The sequence below is a fragment of the Neopsephotus bourkii genome, unplaced genomic scaffold (genome assembly GCF_033783945.1).
Source record: "Neopsephotus bourkii isolate Nb327-2 ecotype Australia unplaced genomic scaffold, CSIRO-AGI_Nbou_v1 NB_1346, whole genome shotgun sequence".
Taxonomy (NCBI): domain Eukaryota; kingdom Metazoa; phylum Chordata; class Aves; order Psittaciformes; family Psittacidae; genus Neopsephotus; species Neopsephotus bourkii.
In genome coordinates, this window is record NW_026901826.1 from 2,442,518 (window position 1) to 2,463,082 (window position 20,565).

Sequence of the window (20,565 nt, forward strand, 5' to 3'; positions counted from 1 at the left end):
TGATAAAAGAAAATCTTCTCCATATCTTCAAAGGTTTAAACATCTATTAATGTCAGACTCAGTTTTAAACTGAATATGCATATGCTCTTAGATCCAGATGTATAATGTCAACTTTTTGCCAGATTAAAGTATGAAGAATTATGAAGAATTTAAAGAAGGGCAAGTAATTTAACCCACTTTTTAATCCTCTGCTCTTTTCTGAAAATTATAAAGTATTTGTCAGTGTGTTTGTTTCATTTTTATAATTTTTGTTAAATAAAAGTGGAACTGTGATAAAATTGATTGACATTAGAGCCTCAGCATTTCTTGTCTTTCAGCAGCCAAACCTTGTAATCTTTGCTGAATCTGGGAGTAAGTTTTAAAAATTTGGTATAATCATATACCATAAAGTTAAGAGGAATTTTATCGAGATCAAATTGATAGTCCTCAGGAAATCTTAATTATTTTAATTTCCTGGTTTTCTGGTTTGAATTGTATAAAGCTAATCTTACATGAAAGTAGCTGTGCATTAACTCACCCCAAAACACAAGATGCCTCTTTCTTAGCCTGGACAGAACCACTACCATTCACACTTACTAATTCATCTACTTCTTTAATTGCTTTAGAGCAACTCAGTGACTTTTGTGTCTAAGAACTTGAAGCCTACTATTGCAATCATCATCTCCAAGCCATGCTACCTGTGAATGATTCTCTGTACAGACACCGTTAATACCAATAAGAAAGCAAGCTTGACTGATAATTGTCCTCAAGGGAGTTTTCCGCTAATGAATATGAACTCTAATCTGCCTTGTCTAGATGACATTCTAAATTAAGTAAAAAACCCCAAACAGATTGAAGGTCACAGATGTTCCTTTATGATTCAGGTTTTGCTGTTTGTTTGGTGGGGTTTTTTTTCAATTCTCCTTCTCTTTCATTTTTTTTTTCTGTTCCCGGTATGTGTGTGTGTGAGTTCAGTGTGACAATATCTATGTTTATTTAAATTCCAGAGGATCCTTTCAGAAGGGAAGGCAGATATTTTTGCACATCCTTCTCACTGTTCATAGATGACAAAGATTGCTCACTACCTTATAAAATGGGACTTTGACTCCTTAATTGATCTAAGGGTTCTTGCAAAAGTACTCTCAGCCTATTCAGGAAGAGCTTTTGTTGAAGTTTCAGAGTAGTATTCAGTAGCAGAACAATAAAAATAAAACAAAACAAAATAAAAAAATAAAAAAAAAAATCTGCCCTTTTCTGGCCAAAGGCCTGCAAAAAGAAACATGTCACTCACTTTAAATTAGTTTGAAAAATACTTGTCTCTTCCTTAGACCAAAATGCATTTGATGCCCCAAGACATGGTAGGGGCATGAAATCATGGAGGGCCCTGAAATCATCAAGCCATGTCTTTTTTTTTTCTCTGTCTTTTCTCTACCTAATTCTTACTCACGAATAAAGAAATATGTGATGTGAAATTACTAATATTGTTATTAATCTATTTTTTTAGAGGTTCAACAATATGAATGCTATGTCTCATTTGTTTTGTAAAATGGAGTTACAAAAATGGACCTATGCAACCTTCCTGTGTGAAGGCAAGACAGATTTCTGGGAAGGCTCTGCTTTGCATACAAGGATCACAGTAAGATGTGCGTAAAGGATAAATATGAGATGAGGAAGGATCATTCACATAGCAACACCACAGATCAGCTGAAATACTGACATAGATACACGAACAAATTAATCTAACTGTAAATATATAGCATTTGGGGAAGAGGAGTTATTGCTAAGGTAAACTTTCCTAAGCACAGATGGTAAATAACAACTAGAATGTCCCAGACAGCAAGTTTCTTACTTATAGGAATATGTAGATAGATAGGCAGGGGCATGGTTAGTTCTTTCTGAACCTATAACCATGGTACTTAAGTATCACATACAGAGAAAAGTAAGTATAGAACAGCAAACAGATTTTTTCTCTTCAAGGCACTGGAAAAGCATGGCTAGGTATACTGAGCTCCTGACTGCATCATTATTGAAATAAAATAAATAGGACAACAGTAAGATAGAGCATTTGCATACATTTCCTGATTGTGTATATTATTACATAGTGTCTCCTATTTAAAACAATTATGCGATTTTACTGTGTATTCCTAAAGGCACAAAGGAATTTACATCACTCTTTCCTGAAGCTGGGCTGGAAGGGATCTTCAAAGATCGTCTAGTCCAAAGCCCCGACATGGGAAGGTACATCTGTCACTATTACCTGGTCCAGAGTCTCACCGCACTCACAGAAAATAACTTCTTCCTAGTATCACACTTTAATTTTTTTTTTTTTTTCATTATGTCCTATCTAAACCTACGCTGTTGCTGTTTAAAAGTATTGCTCCCTGTCCTGTCAATACAGGCCCTGGTAACAAGTATCACTCTGTCTTCCTTATAAGACCCCTTCATATATTGTAAGACAGAAATAAAGTGTCCCTGGAGCCTTCTCTTCCCCAGGTTAAACAACACCAGCTCTCTCAGCCTGTCTTCATACAGGAGGTGCTCCATCCCTCTGATCATCTCCATGGTCCTCCTCTGCAACTTGTTCCAAAGGTCCACATCCCTCTTATGTTGGGGCCCCCAGAGCTGGATGCAGTACCACAGGTGGGCTCTCACAAGAGCAGAGTAGAGGGGCAGGATCATCTCTCTCAACCTATAGCACATACTCCTCTTGATGCAGCCCAGGGTAGTGTTTTTTTTCTGGGTTGCAAGTGCACATTGCCAGGTCATGTCCAGTTTTTCATACACTGAACAGATAAATTATATCTGTTCCAATCATAAATAAAGGAAAAAAATATTCATGTATTACTTGTTTAACGTGTGCTTTGCTGTTTTGCGGTACAATAATCAGCTGCACTCTAGACTAGAAGCACTTTAATGCCTTTCACTTAGCCGTATTCTATACACATGGCTATACTTTTCACACTGCCAAAAACATTATCTTCCATGACTTTGGTAGAAATGCTGAGACCTCCTGGGCTACTCATTCATTTCAAATATCTGGCATTAAGTTATCTTTGGGTTTGCAGGAATACAAAATTCATATTACTTTTCAGAGGCAGACCATTCTTTTCTTTAAATTTAAAGCACATTTACATTGTATTATTTCTTGTTTGCCTGCTATGTTTTTAAATTCCAGTCTGATTCAGGTAGTATGCACACAGAATTTATTTCTAAGCCACGAATATCTGATCCACTGAAATACAAAATCCTGAAAAGCCTAGAATCTTTATCCTCATAACACAGAAATTGCAGTATTACTTTAAAAGCATGTAAACTGAAGCACACAAAGGGCGAAGTTAATCATACATAATTTTAGGCAAACTAAGTGTGACATGAGTCCATCCAGTAGTTTGCTAAAAGGGTACTTGTTGAAAAAGGAAGATGCTTCTCCTCTTTCTCCTTCTTTGTGTTTTTCCTGGAAGCTGGCTAGGAAAAAGGAGGGAAGGGAGGGAAAGGTACTCTGCCTCCCTTCTTGTGGTAGCAGCAAGCTGCAAGATAGACCGAAGCTGTGGAATTTAACTTCATGCTGGTCTAAGAGAGGACTTTTATTATCCTAGAGTCTCTCTTTCGTCATCTCAGTCAAGCAACTCAGCCCTGAGGGGTCATGTGGTCCTTTGGATATTGATCTTAGTACTGTAACCTAAAATCTGCTGGGTGTTCTTAGGGTTAGTACAATGTGCTCTTAGGGTTAGTAAAATGTGTTGTTTCTGAGTAAAAGTGACAATGAAAATTCCAGGGGTGGGAGAGGGAATGATTTAAAAAGAGGTAAGCCAAGAGAAAACAAAAAAGAAAACATTCAAAACAGTAACAAATACCCTGAGTACACTAAATAAAGTATGGGAGAAAAAGGAAAAAAAGACAGCAACATTAATAAAAATAATAGGTAGGAAAGCATAATGAACATTCGGTATCAGTTTTTCTGAAACAGCACCCTAAACTGAAACAAAATTGCCATATTTTACAACCAAGTAGTGAGGAAAAAAGCTGGAGAAGTGCAAAGTTATCACTTTACCAGCCTGCCTTTCTGTCGTGGTTTAAACCCAGCCAGCCAGCTTGTGCACTCACTCCCAGTGAGTGGTGCCAGGCTGGAAGCAGTCGAGGCCCGTGTCCTGCCCCGGGGGCTCCCCCCTTCCGTGCTCCCAGAGGGATGGGGAGGAGAATCAAAAGAATGCAACTCCCATGGGTTGAGATAAGAACAGTCCAGCAACCAATGTACAACACAAATTATCACCGCTACCACCAATGAAAATAATGATAAGAGATAATAACAAGGGAAAAGAGTACAATACCACCCGCCGAACAACGAGTCTGACCCACAAAGACCCCCTGTCCTTCCGGGTAACTCCCAGTTACCTCCTGGGCATGACGTGCTGTGGCATGGAATACCTCTTTGGTCAGTTTGGGTCAGGTGTCCTGTTTCTGCTTCCTCCCGGCTTCCCTTCCTCCCTGTAGAGCATGAGGCTCACAAAGTCCTTGGCCAAACCAAAACATCATTTTGATCAGCTCTGTTCCCAGCCCAAAAGTCAAAACAGAGCACTGCACCAGCTACCAAAAAAGAGAAAAAATGACTGCTACTGCTGAACCCAGGACACTTTCACTAATCACAGCATCCTTACTCCAGTGCTTTCCCTAACTTTAAAAACTTTATTTATCTCATTATTATACTTCATTATTACACAGAAAATGATAAAATGTTTTCTGTAATGCAAAATACAGAACTAATTTCTAGAAGAATAATGATCTTTGGTAATATTACCAGGATGCCTATTATATAGTGAAGTTGTTTCAGTAGTCAGACACACCACTGAAAAAAACCCAGCCACAGTCAATAAAAAGGCATTTCACCAACCTCATCAATAACAGCTTATTACCACATGGAATTTGAGCCTTCTGATTCAGCAGAATAAAATTTCTGCATGGCAATTCACTAATAGGAACTAGCCTGGCAATGAACAGCAGTTTACAATATAATTGATACTGCCATAAGCTTTATTGTATGATTACTGTTTTCACTGAGAATTAGTTTCCCTCTTTTAAATAATATGGTCTCAAAAAAATTAACATACTTTTCAGAAGAAACATGAAAAAGTTTCATGTCTCTCTCCAAGAAAGAGCCAGGATGACTTAAAAAGGACCCGTAGGATTCTCAGTATCGTCATTGAAACTGAAATGCACATGGTCAATTTTATGTTTTTCCTACAGTTAAGAGATGCAGGCAACTCTGAATAAATGGCAAAAGGCCAGAAGACTTTCCTGAATCATCACAGAAACTGTTCGTATAATTATCATATAATATCGTCCAACTAGGTTGGACAAGGCCTTGGGTAATATGGTTTAGAGCGAGGTGTCCCTGCCCATGGCAGGGGGGTTGGAACTTGATGATCTTAAGGTCCTTTCCAACCCTAACTATTCTATGATTCTAATTATGCTTCATGTGTTGGTGAAGACCAGAAGACAACTGGAGTTCCTGAGCCCAGGTGCACATTCTAACCCTTTCTAAACTCCAATATGGATCAAGACCTGGAAAGACAAATGGCTTGCTTTCCCCTCTTCTCCACCTCCATTCCAGCTGAATTAAAGTCTTAAAGCTTTAGTATACATCCAGAGATGTATTAGTGGGTGACTGGCAACAAAGCTATACCTCAGTAGGTGAATCTGAACACCATCTCTGTGTCTTAGTTTCTCATCTGGGAAACCCATTAATGGGATTTGCCTGCCTCACAGAAACTTTGTGAAAGTGCTTATTTGTGAATATGTTATATACTCTAGTGAGGAAATGCCACAGAAAAGATGAGTGGTGTCAAATAAATCTGTCTTCAACACTGAACTTCAATAGTGTGTGTTAAATAAAACATGAGAATTCATATTTAACAATGAGGAATACACCTACTGTTGAGTAGCTGCTAATTAAGAAGGCATTATGTGATGACGATACAGGGTTCCAATGGGAAAAGAAATGCCATGTACACATATACTTAAAAGCTGTACCATAAAACACAAATATAGGAAGACTGACTTTTCCTGTCTTAGAGTACCTGACTTCATAGCCTTACAATGCTCACTGTGCCTTCCGTGTGTTTGTAAGAATTCATAGACTGCATCAGTTATACTAAGGTACTGGGTAAACCACTACAAAACAATCTGAAGGTACAAGGAAGGGGTGTAGGAGGGAAGGTTTATTTTTATCTTTAGTTCATCTGCTCCTCTGTTCATCTTTAATCTTCTTTCATAGGGATGTAACTTCTACCAGTAACATCCCTCACCTATTAGCTCAGTTGTATCCTTTATTAAAACCATTATTACAAGCTCTATAAATACCTAGAGAGATACTGCTTTCAGTGTCCAAGTGTTGAAGAAAAAGGATGGCAAAATTATGTTCATAAGACAGTGCTGAAGGTTTCATGTTCACAACAGGGACACTTTCGCCAAAGAGAGCAGTCTGTCACTCTGATCCCTTGTTCTTGGTGACTGGCTTCCTAAATTCCTGGTGACTTTGGGACAGGGCAAATGTAATTCCTCTTAATAGAAACACAGTATCTGTGTGAAAAAGTTTGCTATGCAGAGGCACTTCACCAGCACAGTCATCAGTAGCTTCCTTTAAACTGCTTTCCTAGTCTGTATTTTAGAGATTAGCTATAATTTGGATACAGTTTCCTCATTGCAATCTTGGCCCAAGTATATGAAGAAATCACTGTATTCTTGCAGGTCAATTTTGGTTTAAATCTTTATTGTGTTCTTAATCCCATTCCAACCATACCATTTATTTGTGAAATTAAACTTTAGGGAAAATGTTGGTAGTACATTTCATTACAAAACTTCCTATCCTCTTGCTTGGAGAGTCACTGGGATGCTGGAGAGGGACTCTTCATCAGGGACTGTAGTGACAGGACAAAGGGTAATAGGTTCAAACTTAAACCCGGGGAAGTTTAGATTGGATATAAGAAAGAAGTTCTTTATTGTGAGGGTGGTGAGGCACTGGAGCAGGTTGCCTAAAGAAGTAGTAAATGCCCCATTACTGGCAGTGTTTAAGGACAGGATGAACAGAGCCTTGAGTGACATGGTCTAGGGTAAGATGTCCCTGCTCATGGCAAGGGGGTTGGAACTAGATGATCTTAAGGTCCTTTCCAATCCTAACTGTTCTATGATTCTTCTATCTTTACCAGATCTAAAGCTTTCTGCTTTATCCTGGTAATGGAAATTAGCTTGTACCAAAAAAAAAAAAAAAAAAGAAGCTATTTTTTTCAATGATTAGAACATTTTTATCACAATGTCAGATGTCATTTCACAATTTTTGCATTAGACACAATTTTTAGAAGTCCATAACTAATATCCTTTAAAACTTTGGAAGTATATGATTATTTTTGTGCAGTAAAATGCACAATGCACTGACACATCTTGCTCTGATAATTTAACTCCTGCAATATCAGATGCAAATGTAATCTGCTTAGCAGCTGGCAGCAAGTTTTGAACAACGCAGCACTACTACCACAAACTGCATTACACTGAAGTTTTCCATCATGAAGCGTACGTTACTACGTCATTATTTAAACTTGATTGATTAAAAAAATGCCATGAGAATGGCTGCTTAAGATGTGTTTTGTAATATTATACCTAATGTTCTAAGAAGGAGCTTTGCTGTATAGAAAGATTTAATAAAGAAAAAGGGAACTGTACTTAAGCAGGATTAGGTAGCTCAGGAGGCTTATCATCGTGGAAATGGGAGTCTTTCATCACTTAGTTACCTCTTAAATTCAGTGCTGTTCAGCAGTGACTGACTTATGAGTTTGGGTCTTAGTGGAGATGGTAGTTTGAAAGCATCCACATCATAAAAGGCAGAATTACAAACATCCTCAGTGTGCACCCTTACTGATGATTTTCCCAAATCTGACCTGAAAACTGAATGTGCTTCAAGAGCTTAACTACTGCCTTAGCTGAAGAAACAGTCTCTTAGAGTAAAAGCAAAAAAGAGTGGGAAAATTCTGTTCAAGTCAGAGAGTACCTGTGTTGGATGAATAGCTTCTTCCTCAGAGATGCTGGTTGAATATTTTCCATAATAACAACACCTGGCTCTGCTAAGTTTATGGTATATTCAGAACAGCTGGGTAAACCAATCTGAGCCTGCTTATCTGCAGTTTCTGACAATGTGGCATTATTCTGCTGTGCTTATATTTTGTATCAACTTTGCACTGCTACAAATGACTACATCAGGTGAAAAACAATGATAAATTAGGCTTATCTCTGTGTACAATATTTTTTCTGAAAAAAAATAAAAATAAGAAAAAATTAGGATAGCTTATTCATTTTTTCTCAAAGCAATAGGAATTTACTTTTTTTCTTTCATATTAATGATTATTTTTAGCATAATTCAAAATTCTCAGAAGATTTGTGGTACATATTTAGATTGGTTCAAATAGTGTAGGATTCTAAATAGAGGTTGAAAGCAAAAAAAAAAAAAAAACCAAACAAACACAGTAAAGTGAAATAAAGATGTAAGAATTCACAGTAACAGCCATTTGCAATTATTTCTAAAAGAAGAAATGTAGATTTCAGATGAAACTCACCAATATTGTGCTATTTCACAGGAGAATAGTTGCAGCTTAGTATAGGAAAAAACATGAAACAAAACCAAACAAACAAAACCACCATCTAGGAATACAATTTCATGGGCAGGATAACTTGAAATAAATATTAAAAGTATATTTTAATTGTTTTGTAATTAAAACTAGTAAGTTTAAGAGCTTATAGACTTGAAAAGTTAAAATAATTATTTGAAAATGATAAAGAAAATACTTTTGCTAAGAAATTGAAGACAGATGACACACTACTATGCAAGCTGACAAAACCTGAAAAACTGGGTGACTCTAATGTGCTTCAGAACCTCAACAATTCCTTGGCTGTAAGATTTTAAGGACTATTCTTTTTGTTTTGTAAATATCTTAGACTACGATACCTTCACCAGAGCAAGAAATTTACCGAGTCTTGTGGGCATAGTGCAGTTTTATGTCGCCATTACGATTTTCCAAAAGTAGCTTTCATTTGGTTCTGAAAACATTCTTTCCATCTATTAAGAAAACAGTGGTACATCTATTACTTAAAGAGAAAAAAAGCTACAGGGGTCAATAAAAATGGTTTAAATTTCATTGGAATGGTTTCTCCTTAGACCGTTGATTCACATAGAATCATAGGTTAGGGTTGGAAAGGACCTTAAGGTCATCCAGTTCCAATCCCCCCTGCCGTAGGCAGGGACACCTCACACTAAACCGTGTCACCCAAGGCTTCGTCCAGCCTGGCCTTGAACACTGCTAGAGATGGAGCATTCACAACCTCCCTGGACAACCTATTCCAGTGCCTCACCACCCTAACAGGAAAGAATTTCCTCCTTATAACCAATCTAAACTTCCCCTGTTTAAGTTTGAACCCATTTCCCCTTGTCCTATCCCTACAGTCTCTAATGAAGAGTCCCTCCCCAGAACCCCTATAGGCCCCCTTCAGATACTGGAAGGCTGCTATGAGGTCTCCACGCAGCCTTCTCTTCTCCAGGATGAACAGCCCCAACTTTTTCAGCCTGTCTTCATACGGGATGTGCTCCAGTCCCCTGATCATCCTCGTGGCCCTCCTCTGGACTTGTTCCAACAGTTCCATGTCCTTTTTATGCTGAGGACACCAGAACTGCACACAATACTCCAAGTGGGGTCTCACGAGAGCAGAGGAGAGGGGCACGATCACCCCCTTCCACCTGCTGGTCATGCTCCTTTTGATGCAGCCCAGGATACGGTTGGCTTTCTGGGCTGCAAGCGCACACTGAAGCCGGCTCATGTTGATTTTCTCATCGACCAGCACCCCCAAGTCCTTCTCTGCAGGGCTTCTCTGAATCTCTTCTCTGCCCAGCCTGTAGCTGTGCCTGGGATTGCTCCCACCCAGGTGTAGGACTTTGCACTTGGCATGGTTAAACTTCATGAGGTTGGCATCAGCCCCCCGCACAAGCGTGTCAAGGTCCCTCTGGATGGCATTCCTTCCCTCCAGCGTATCAACCGAACCACACATCTTGGTGTCATCAGCAAACTTGCTGAGGGCACACTAAATCCCACTGTCCATTTCATCAACAAAGATGTTGAACAAGACCAGTCCCAACACTGATCCCTGAGGGACACCACTCCTTACTGGTTTCCGGCTGGACACTGAGCCATTGATCACAACTCTTTGCATGCAGCCATCCAGCCAGTTCTTTATCCACCGAGTGTTCCATCCATCAAATTGATGTCTCCCCAGTTTAGAGACAAGGATGTCATGTGGGACAGTGTCAAATGCTTTGCACAAGTCCAGGTAGGTGATGTCAACTGCTCTACCCCTGCCCTCAGTTCCGTAGCCCCATCATAGAAGGCCACCAAATTGGTCAGGCAGGATTTCCACTTAGTGCAGCCATGCTGGCTGTCACCACACACCTTGCTGATTTTCATAGCTTCTGGAGAAGGCCCACGTTGCCTTGGTCTGTCTTTTATTTGCAATGTAACTGGGATGTCGTGTAGGACAGTGTTGAACGCTTTACACAAATCCAGGTAGATGGCGTCAACTGCTCTAGCCCTGTCCAGCAGTTTTGTAGCCCCATCATAGAAGGCCACCAAATTGGTCAGGCAGGATTTCCCCTTAGTGAAGCCATGCTGGCTGTCACCAAGCACCTTGTTGTTTTTCATGTGCCTTAGCATGCCTTCCAGGAGAATCTGCTCCAAGATTTTGCCAGGCACAGAGGTGAGACTGACTGGTCTGTAATTCCCCGGGTCATCCATCTTACCCTTCTTGAAAATGGGGGTTATATTTCCCTTTTTCCAGTTGTCGGGAACTTCACCTGGTTGCCATGATTTTTCAAATATGATGGACAGTGGCTTAGCAACTTCATTTGCCTGCTCCTTCAGGACCTGCAGATGGATTTCACCAGATTCCACGGACTTGTGTACGTTCAGGTTTTTAAGACGGTCTCGAACCAGCTCCTCTCCTAGAGTGAGCCCAAGGTCTTCATTCTCAGAGTCCCTGTGTCTGCCTTCCAAGACTTGGGTGGTGCAGTCAAAGCCTTTGCTAGAGAAGACCGAGGCAAAGAAGTCATTCAGAACCTCAGCCTTCTCCAAATAATGTGTAGCTAGTTCTCCCGAGAGCTTCCTGAGCGGGTCTACATTGTCCCTAGTCTGTTTTTTAATTCGCTACGTACCTATAGAATCCCTTCCTGTTATCCTTAACATCCCTAGTGAAGTTTAATTCTGACTGGGCCTTAGCTTTCCTAACCTGGTCCCTAGCTTCCCGGACAACATCCCTGTACTCTCCCCAGGCCGCCTGTCCTTGCTTCCAGCTTTTATAAGCCTTCTTTTTCCTTCGAATTTTCCTCAGCAGCTCCTTATCCATCCAAGGAGGTCTCCTGGCCCTCCTGCTGCACTTCCTTCTAGTTGGGATGCAACACTCCTGGGCTTGTAGCAGGTGATCCTTGAATAGCAACCAAGAGTCTTGGGCCCCCTGCCCTCTAGGGCTATATCCCATGAAACCTTACTAAGCAGGTTCCTGAAGAGGCCAAAATCTGCTCTCTTGAAGTCCAGAGCTTACTGCACGCTCTTCTCACTGTCCTGAGGATCTTGAATTTGACCATCTCGTGATCGCTGCATCCAAGGCTGCCCTGGAGCAACACATTTCCAATCAGCCCTTCCCTGTTGGTGAGCATGAGGCCAAGCATGGCACCTCTCCTTGTCAGCTCCTCTATTACTTGCAGAAGGAGGTTGTCTTCCACACAGTTGAGGAACTTCCTGGATTGCTTGTGCTGGGCTGCACCGTTGCTCCAACAGATGTCAGGGTGGTTGAAGTCTCCCATGAGAACGAGGGCCTGTGAGCGTGAGGCTGTTCCTATCTATAGAGTGCTTCATCCACAGGTTCTTCTTGATCAGGCAGTCTGTAACAAATCCCCACAGTAATGTCTCCCATCGCTGTTTTCCCTTTAACCCTGACCCACAAACTCTCTGTTAACTGCTCACCTGTCCCCAGACAAAATTCCATACTCTCCAGCCTATCCCTAACATAAAGGGCAACTCCCCCTCCCCGCCTGCCTGGCCTGTCTATTCTAAAGAGCCTGTAATGTTCCGTTCCAACACTCCAGTCACAGGAGCCATCCCACCGTGTTTCTGTGATGCCTATTATATCATACCCCCGTAGACGTGCACACATCTCTAATTCCTCTTGTTTTTTCCCCATGCTACAGGCATTTGTATAGAGACATCTGAGCCGAGCTCCAAATGAAGCTGGCTCATTGGCTGGAGCGGCTGGAAGATCTCTACATTGCTCCAAGCATTTATTATAGGTGCTGGCAAGTGACTGGGAGTGTTGGGATGGAATGATGTCCCCCTCCCCAAAACATCTAATTTAAAGCATCCTTGACCAGTCTAGCAAGCCTCCTACCAAAACTACTCTTCCCCTTCTTTAACATCAGACATCACTCCATAGTTGAATAAAAATTAAAAGCAGAGGACATGATCAATCCATAAACATCACACACACTCTATTCAGACGTGCAGACACTCATCAGATAATAGTCATATAAGCATTTGGCTTTTATCATCTTACAATCAGCCACCGTACAAATTAAGAGACACGGCATAATTCTGCACATTTATATTGATACAATCTCTTTTACAACCCTGGGTAATCTAATCATGGAACAAGTGAATTAGATTTTTCCACAAAGGTCTGGAGCTGACTTGGCAGAGTTTTTGTTCTTCCCTTCCTCCTTGAAAGCACCATGTGAAAATAAGTTTATAGAAAATTCCTAAGTATAATAAAAGCTAAATCAAAGAAAAAACAGTTTGAAAAGTGGTCTGATTTGCAGTTAGTCCTACAAGATTTTATCCTAGCTGGCCTTTTTCAATGAAGTACGCTTTAGTTCTGCCTTGCTGTATTTCACTATAGGACACACATCAACCCAGACAGTTCTACAGCAGACCACCACAAATGCTTTGAAAAGTCATAAATGTTCCTCAGGTAAGGTTAAATTTATTGAGATACCAAAGATCTTAATTATGTAAATATTTTCAGCTTAAAGAAGTAAGGTACTGCATTTCCTTGTAAGTAAAACCTTTTTAAGGTATCACTGGTATTCTCAAAATGTCACCACTATAGTAACACAGAATCACAGCATGGTTTGGGTTGGAAGGGACCTTTAAAAATCATCTAGTCCAACTGCCCTGCCATGGAAGGTACATCTGTCAGTAGGCCAGGCTGCTCAAAGCCCCATCCAGTCTGACCTTGGACACTTCCAGGGATGGGGCATCCACAACGTCTCTGGGCAACCTGCTCCAGGGTCCCACCACTCTCACTGTAGATGAATTCTTCCTAATCCAAAACTATTCTCTTGCTGTTGAAAACTGTTGCCCCTTGTCCTGTCAACACAGACCTTGGTAACAAGTCTCTACACCTTTCTTATAAGACCCCTCCCTATACTTAAAGGCAGAAATAAGGTGTCCCTGAAGCAGAATTGTTCCATCCCTCTGATAGTTTTCGTGGCCCACCTCTGGATCTGCTCAAACAAATGAATGTCTTTCTTCTGCTGGGGACCTCAGAGCGGGATGCAGTATTACCTGTGGGGTCTCACCAGAGTGGAGTAGAGGACAAGAGTATCATGAGAGTATCTTGCTTCTGTTTGCTTCAGTGAAGAGTTCCTTGGTTACTCTGGACTGACTTCTAATAGCTATGTCTGATTTTCTTTCAAAGTATGAATTTACTTCAGTGAATAGCTTTTTTCTTTTCTCTAGCATCTCAAAGGATCATGGAATGGTTGAGGTTGGAAGGGACCTCTGGATGAGACTTTTTCCAACATAACCTTCTCAAGCAGGGCCACTTAGAGTCCAGGACCATGCCCATATGGCTTCTGAATATCTGCAAGAAGGGGGACACCACCACCACTCTGGGCAACCTGTGCCAGTGACTGGTCACTCTCAGAGTAAGGGAACCTCCTGTGTTTCCGTTTGGCACCAACAAGAAGAGCCTGGTCCCATATTCTCTGCATCCTCCCTTCAAGTATTCATACACATTAATAAGATCTTACCCCAGCTTTCTCTTCTCTGGGATGAACAGATCTCTAGTCCCAGCTGTCTCATCTTTTCCTCATAGAAGAGATGCTTCAGCCCCTTAATCATCTTCGTGACCCTTTGCTGGACACTGATCACTAGCTCCATATACATCTTCTACTGGGGAGATACAGAACTACTCTCTTCATATAAAACTCTACCAAACTTTTCAAAACATTACAAACACCAGTTACAAGCAAGATGCATTGGGATTATTTTTGCTCCTTTTCTTCTAATTTACTAACATCAGATGATGGTAATATTTTCTTAGCATAACTTGATCTTAAGACAGGTCAGAAGATCATTGCAGAGAGACAGTTAAGATTTTGAAGCTTGCAAGGCATCTATGTAATAAAGATATCCAGACAAGGATATGCCAGACTACCATTTGTGAGACTTTTTTACACTTAAACCATTCAGTTATGATTGTTCTGCAAAGGACTAAGAAGTGGTATGAACCTTTTCTGTTAGCAGAACAATAAACAACCGTTTGCAAAGTGATGTTGAGTAAATGTGTCTTCACACAGCTTGTGTGCAAGTCTACAGGGGGCTCCAAAACTCTTTGTAGTGATATTTTTTGTAGTAGTGTAATGCTATTCACATCAAAAACAATTTCTGGACATATTCATTTCTCTTCCTATACTCAATTAGGAATGAAAGAAGGAATGAAGCAAAGGAAGAAAATTGTAATATTGAATTAATTAATACATTCATCTTTTTTTTCCCATTTTTGGACTGTAGAATTATTTTATCTGCTCTCATATGAATTATAATTAATAGAATTAATAAGGTGCTCAGCCTGCATTGAAAGAAAATTAATGTTATTAGCCAGCGAATAACTCTCTAAGGCATGTCACATGCAGTGACACTATAATTGTGAATGCTTTAAACATTAAATTCTGTTATACACACACTGGTATGCAAACACAGTAGACATATATGGTCCCAAAGCTTACCCAGACACTTTGTATTCCTTATTTTTGACATGGACTGTAATCATACCCTTCAGTATTGATTCAATAAGTCACAAATACGAAATATTCAAAGCAGTACTTTATTCATGCGTCTTTCAGGCTTTTCCCTTCCTAGCATGGGGATTGTCTTATAACTGAATTATTGGTAACTGATTCCCAATAAATAAACAAATGAAAATAGAATTGGTTTTTATTTAGAATTCTCATTCATTGTGGACTTCTCTGTCTTAATAGAGAGACTGTTGCTTCTTCTCTTGTAAATGGCAACTAAAGTACCTTTTCTGATTCTAGCAGGCCTGTCAATCAGGAACGTTTCATTTGCATTTCATGGTCCAATCTCGATACAACTTTTTCATCACTGGTACCTAACAGTATTAACTTCTACTTGTAACTTCTACCTTTTTTTTTTGTTTTAGTCGTCCACAAGGGATTCTACATTTTCTAACCATTGGATAACACATTTTAAGCTTCTTTCAGAACCGAGTAAAAGTTTTTGTTTCCTTTCCTACCAAACATTTATGATACTGTGCTATAACACAGTTTTCCATACACTTACTTTTATTTCTTATGCTTGTGTTGTCTTTTATTATAAGGTTTTGCATCATGTTGTTATATCTGGGCTGCTTTGTTTTTATTGCTTTTGCAAGTTACATTCATCTATGCATAAATACTAATTTCTGTCTAGTGGATAATAAAACCTCCCTTTGTGGAAAGCTTATAGTTTTATCTTTTTTAGCTTTTCTGGAAAATTTTGTTTAACTTTTCTACTGTTACATCTTCAGAGGCATTCCAAGAACGTACTGGCTACTGACATCAGCAATGCAGTGAATAAATCTACTTTGTCTGATATAGCTGATGCACTGGAATTTTCAGTAGAGGTTAACGAAAATAAGCACTGCCTTCAAATGAAAAAAAGAATTAGAAAAAAAGTTATATTATTCCTTCAGACTTCTTTGGAAATGCCAGCCATAACTTTTTTCACCATTTTAATACCAGAGGAGAGAGTAAGAATGGAACTAAATACATTTTCTACCTCCTGGAGCAAGTATGCCATGTGTCAACAGAGGTATCTTACAAGACATAAGCAAAACCAACTGACATAACCAGACCCCCAACTGAAATAAGATTTGACGCCTGTATAGTAGTAAATGACAGCTGAGGATCTGTTTCCTGATTAAGATAGCTCTATTGCCCCTGATGCTCCTGTAATGAATTGTAAAGGACAGTACAAGAGGAAACTCATTTTTCTCCTCCAAGTTTGTATAAAATTCCTGTTAGCACCATTAAATTTGTATCTCTGATTTATCCCAAGCTTTTTTAATAATATGCTTCTGTCTTACAAAAACTGGTTTGACACATCTCCTAAGAGCCTGTGGTCATTCTGGAAGAGAGCAGTGTTTTTAAATCTGTTACCACATCTGCATCTTTAAATTGCCAAAACCAGCAGTATGTCAACTGCCCTAGTTTCCAACTTGCTGTTTAAGCCCCAGAGCCACTCTCCTGGAGGAGGGAGGAAAACATAATGGCAGCAGCAAATGACCAATTAGGTTGGAATAAGCTAAATATCATAGAACAGAAAAACAAATAGTAAAATCAGTCACAGACAGTAAGACCAGCTAATGCTCAGTAGCTTACTACAATGCAGATGCAAACAGAAATGACAACACATGCATACATTTACCTAATGTGAGCATTTGGTTGACCAAATGCTGGTGGCCACTACAAAACTGACAATGATTCAAGTTGTGATACAACTGGAATGAAAGCCACTCTCTTTACAAAACCTGATTGAGAAAAAGAGGGTCTTTTCCTGTTATCTGCCACATGAAAACCCTTCCTCCTGTATCACAAGGGTTTTCCCCATTTTCCAAATAGTGCACTAAATACATTACAAATCACTAAATGTGCTATGCTGCTTTTTGCCCCTTAGCTTCTGCAACTAGAATTTTTGAGGCAAAATGTGCAAAGAAATTTACATGATGTTTTAAATGCACATGCTTGCATCGTTTAAAAATATGTATGCACCAAAACTAAGTATCTGTTTATAGCAATTTAATAAGGAAGCAACATATTCTTGGAGAAAGCCAATTTGCACTGAGTTGTACTGAGAACGGAATTGACTTCAGGTATATGGGAAGGAGGAATGCAAGATCATCTTTAGCTCCTAATGCTGCTGTACTCCAATCTATCTATTTTCAAGCATGAACCGTTAGTTGTACAGAAAGCCTGCTGAAAGATGTAATGATCAACTGCTCTCCAGCCTCAAAGAGAATAGAAGGCTCTAAAGGGCAAATTGTTTGGTGTTGACTGTTCTTCAGGAACAGAAGTGGACCACATCTGAGTGATTTCACTAATTCACAAAACTCATTAAAATAATTAGCAAATTACTTTTAGCAACACTGCATGTTGTAGTCACTGTATTTGAAAATGTTTTAGTATCAATATAATGTGGTCACTTTTCAAATCAGTATATTGCTTTATGAAGACAACATGTAAAAGACAAATAGCACCCAGAAGCTCATGGAGTTGGATTTAACTATTCTGCTTCAAACGTCCACATTCATGGTGTGCGTATCTCTGCTGAGGCTATACTATACAGTCTACATTCATAGTCAAAGGAGCAGACATTTGTAGGACACAATAAATTTGGTCATAAAGCAGATATTACAAGAGGTCAAATTATTGTGCCTTTTAAACAACTGTTTCTTTCGTCTAAGTATAAAAGACAAGTATCACAAATATAATGTAGACATCCAAACCACAGAAGCCTGTATTTGGGGAATATAAGTCTTTCATGAATTCCCTCCACTGCTATTAGAAGGATATGTAACGTACCTACACTCCAGTCCATTTCCTCCACTGCATCCCCATATAAACCATGCTTGCTCTTTCCTCTGAAATTTTTTGAGGCATATAGAGCAGTATGAACATGAAGATAAGACAAGACAAGAAGAAACTGCACATTAGTGTTCCTGAAAAACAGAAAAGAAAAAGAAACAAAACAAACCCCAAACACTTAGTGTATTTTATAACAAATTTCTATCAAACCAACAAAACAGTAACAACAACGAGGATGGAAAGTAATACTGTAACTGATTACAAGGTAACCCTGAACACACGCACACACACACACACACGCACACAAACACATGCACACACACACACACACAGGCACACACGCTGAATACTGAAATTAAAGCAATAATAAATGAAAAAACTGAACTAATTGCTGTTCGCTGTATATACTGAAAGAGTTGTTTAAAACCAGGAACATAGTTTTCTGGCTGCAAGCATCTTTCTTCATTTCACAAGTACATACTTAAAAGCCCAAACATAACAGCTGTTCAAAAACATACCTTCCAAACTATATATGCATATATACAAGGAACACAATTACCTTCCTCACAAAGTCATAACTAGTTGGAAGTTGATAACTAGGCTGTATGACGACCAGGGTCAAACATACCATAACATCATAACTATGTTAAACCAAGAATACTAGTACTTTTCCCCCTTCTTTATCCTGGACTAAGGTATATGACCGAATCTCTTGTCATTTAGTGCTCTCTCTGTGTATTCTCAAATGAGTAACAGTACGCAACACTATAAGTATGTTGCACCAAAGAATATGTAATCTCAAAGTACATGCTAATACAAAGATTCTTCCTCTCACAGGTATTAAGTCTCCATTGTCTTCAGTCTATATCCTGAACTGAAACAAAAGAGTACAGTAAATAAACTCTGTAAATTTTGCTCTTCATGTGATCAGTCAACATGATATTTATGATCAATTCCAGCAGGCTGTGAAAACACAGCTCAAGTAGGAACTTTTACTTATGCATTATTTATAGAACTTTGCTTAAAGTTGTGCGGCACTAGCCAAATTTACTGCTATACGCTCTAACAGCATTTGTAGTGCATTATGCATACTGTAAATGTCAGTTGAATCACAAAAGCACTACCCAGAAAACTTGTCTGGATCTTATGTTAAAGCACACAGTAAATTACAGAGTATTTTGAGGTTTATTTACCATATTTTCTCTCACCAGTCTGTGGTGGCTAATACCTGTGATTCACATCAATATCAAAGGGAGACTATATATTTCCGTATAGAGTTGATTCATCCACCCTTTAAAGAGGGAAGGAACAATACAGACATGCACACACAAACTGTTTCTTTAAAAGGAAAGAAAAAATATTTGAACCTTTAGAACCTGAAAACAAAGCCTTTTAATGAAAGGTATTAATCTGATATCAACAGTTTATTCTTCAGGAAAATAAGTAGATATAATCTAGTATATTTATGATCCATTTTTCCTCTCTCCTTGGTTGGATCTGTTTTTATACAAGCTGCATGGTAAAAACTTTCTTTTTTACTTACGTACATAGCAGTACATAAGCACAAAATGGGAAAATTTGATCCAGATTACTCACTTGATGTTTCTGACTGGGACTTTTTTTCATATAAATTTTCCCTTTAAAAAAAAATAAATGTAAATGACAGAATAAACATGTGGAAAATGGAAACAAAATTAATTTCCTTCAAATATTTGTGCACATATCATGTATTTTCTCACTATTATACAGTACAGATTCAAAAAAAAAAAGAAAAAAGAAAAATGGCAATATTTTTCATAAAATATACACTTTCTATGAAGTTGCGTTGCTATTTGAGAGGTCATACATGTTACAGTACTGTAACAATAAATAACATGAGACTTCTGAATCAATTACAAGACTGGAAATAGCAGCCCTTCAAGTAAAAAATAAATATAAGTAAGTTTAATGTTTAATATGCACATTAATGTAACACTGACCTTTCACTAAAGAATATTTCTGCAAGGCAGCTGATTCTCAGTTTACAACTTTTTACTGCATGGGATTATCTTTGATTTTTTTCTTAAGCACAGTTCACTGAATTGAGAGTAATATACAGTCTGGAGCAAAATGCCACAGAAGTTTACTTTATACTTAAAATGGCATAGTCACAATTTACTTGCCATGCAACTGCCTTGTTCTGTGATCACAGAGATAATGTACTACTGTAAATGTATACCTGTATTGCTAAGAGTATCTAAAGCCTCCATTGTAAATGTTATTCTCAAGAGATAATAATTCAGGTTTGGTTTGTGGGGTTTTTGTGGGTTTTGTTGTTGGTGGTTTTCTTTTCTTTTTTTTAAATGGAACTGACACAAAGATCTAACCTTCATGAAGAGCCATCTAATCAAGGACTGATATGGAAGGGCACTTCATCATTCTCTTCTTTGCAACTCAAATTGACAGGATCTGATTGACAGTTTGCTGTCAGGTGGAGAAGTGTCTTACCTATTAATATCTTATAAAAGATCACAGGCAGCTATTTATCTCCTGCCAAAACTCTTTGAGAAGAATCGCAGCTGTCTACCTTTACCGTGACCTTGAAAATGAAATAACAATCAGCTAGTAGGCAGGAGAGAAATTTGACAATAACAGCTTAACTC

At 38.9% G+C, this 20,565-nt stretch overlaps 1 protein-coding gene across 7 annotated transcripts in view; it reads right to left on the bottom strand.

Annotated features, from left to right (window-relative positions):
* STS (steroid sulfatase) overlaps positions 1-20,565 on the bottom strand; it is a 102,716-nt gene that overhangs the window by 45,242 nt on the left and 36,909 nt on the right. For all 7 annotated transcript variants that reach the window (XR_009727390.1, XM_061366510.1, XM_061366506.1 and 4 more), the window contains one exon: positions 17,921-18,057. Coding sequence is in view for 6 of the 7 variants with exons in the window: in XM_061366510.1 (XP_061222494.1) it covers positions 17,921-18,057 (137 nt within the window). In the remaining variant the exon portion in view is untranslated. The remainder of the gene's footprint in view (positions 1-17,920; positions 18,058-20,565) is intronic.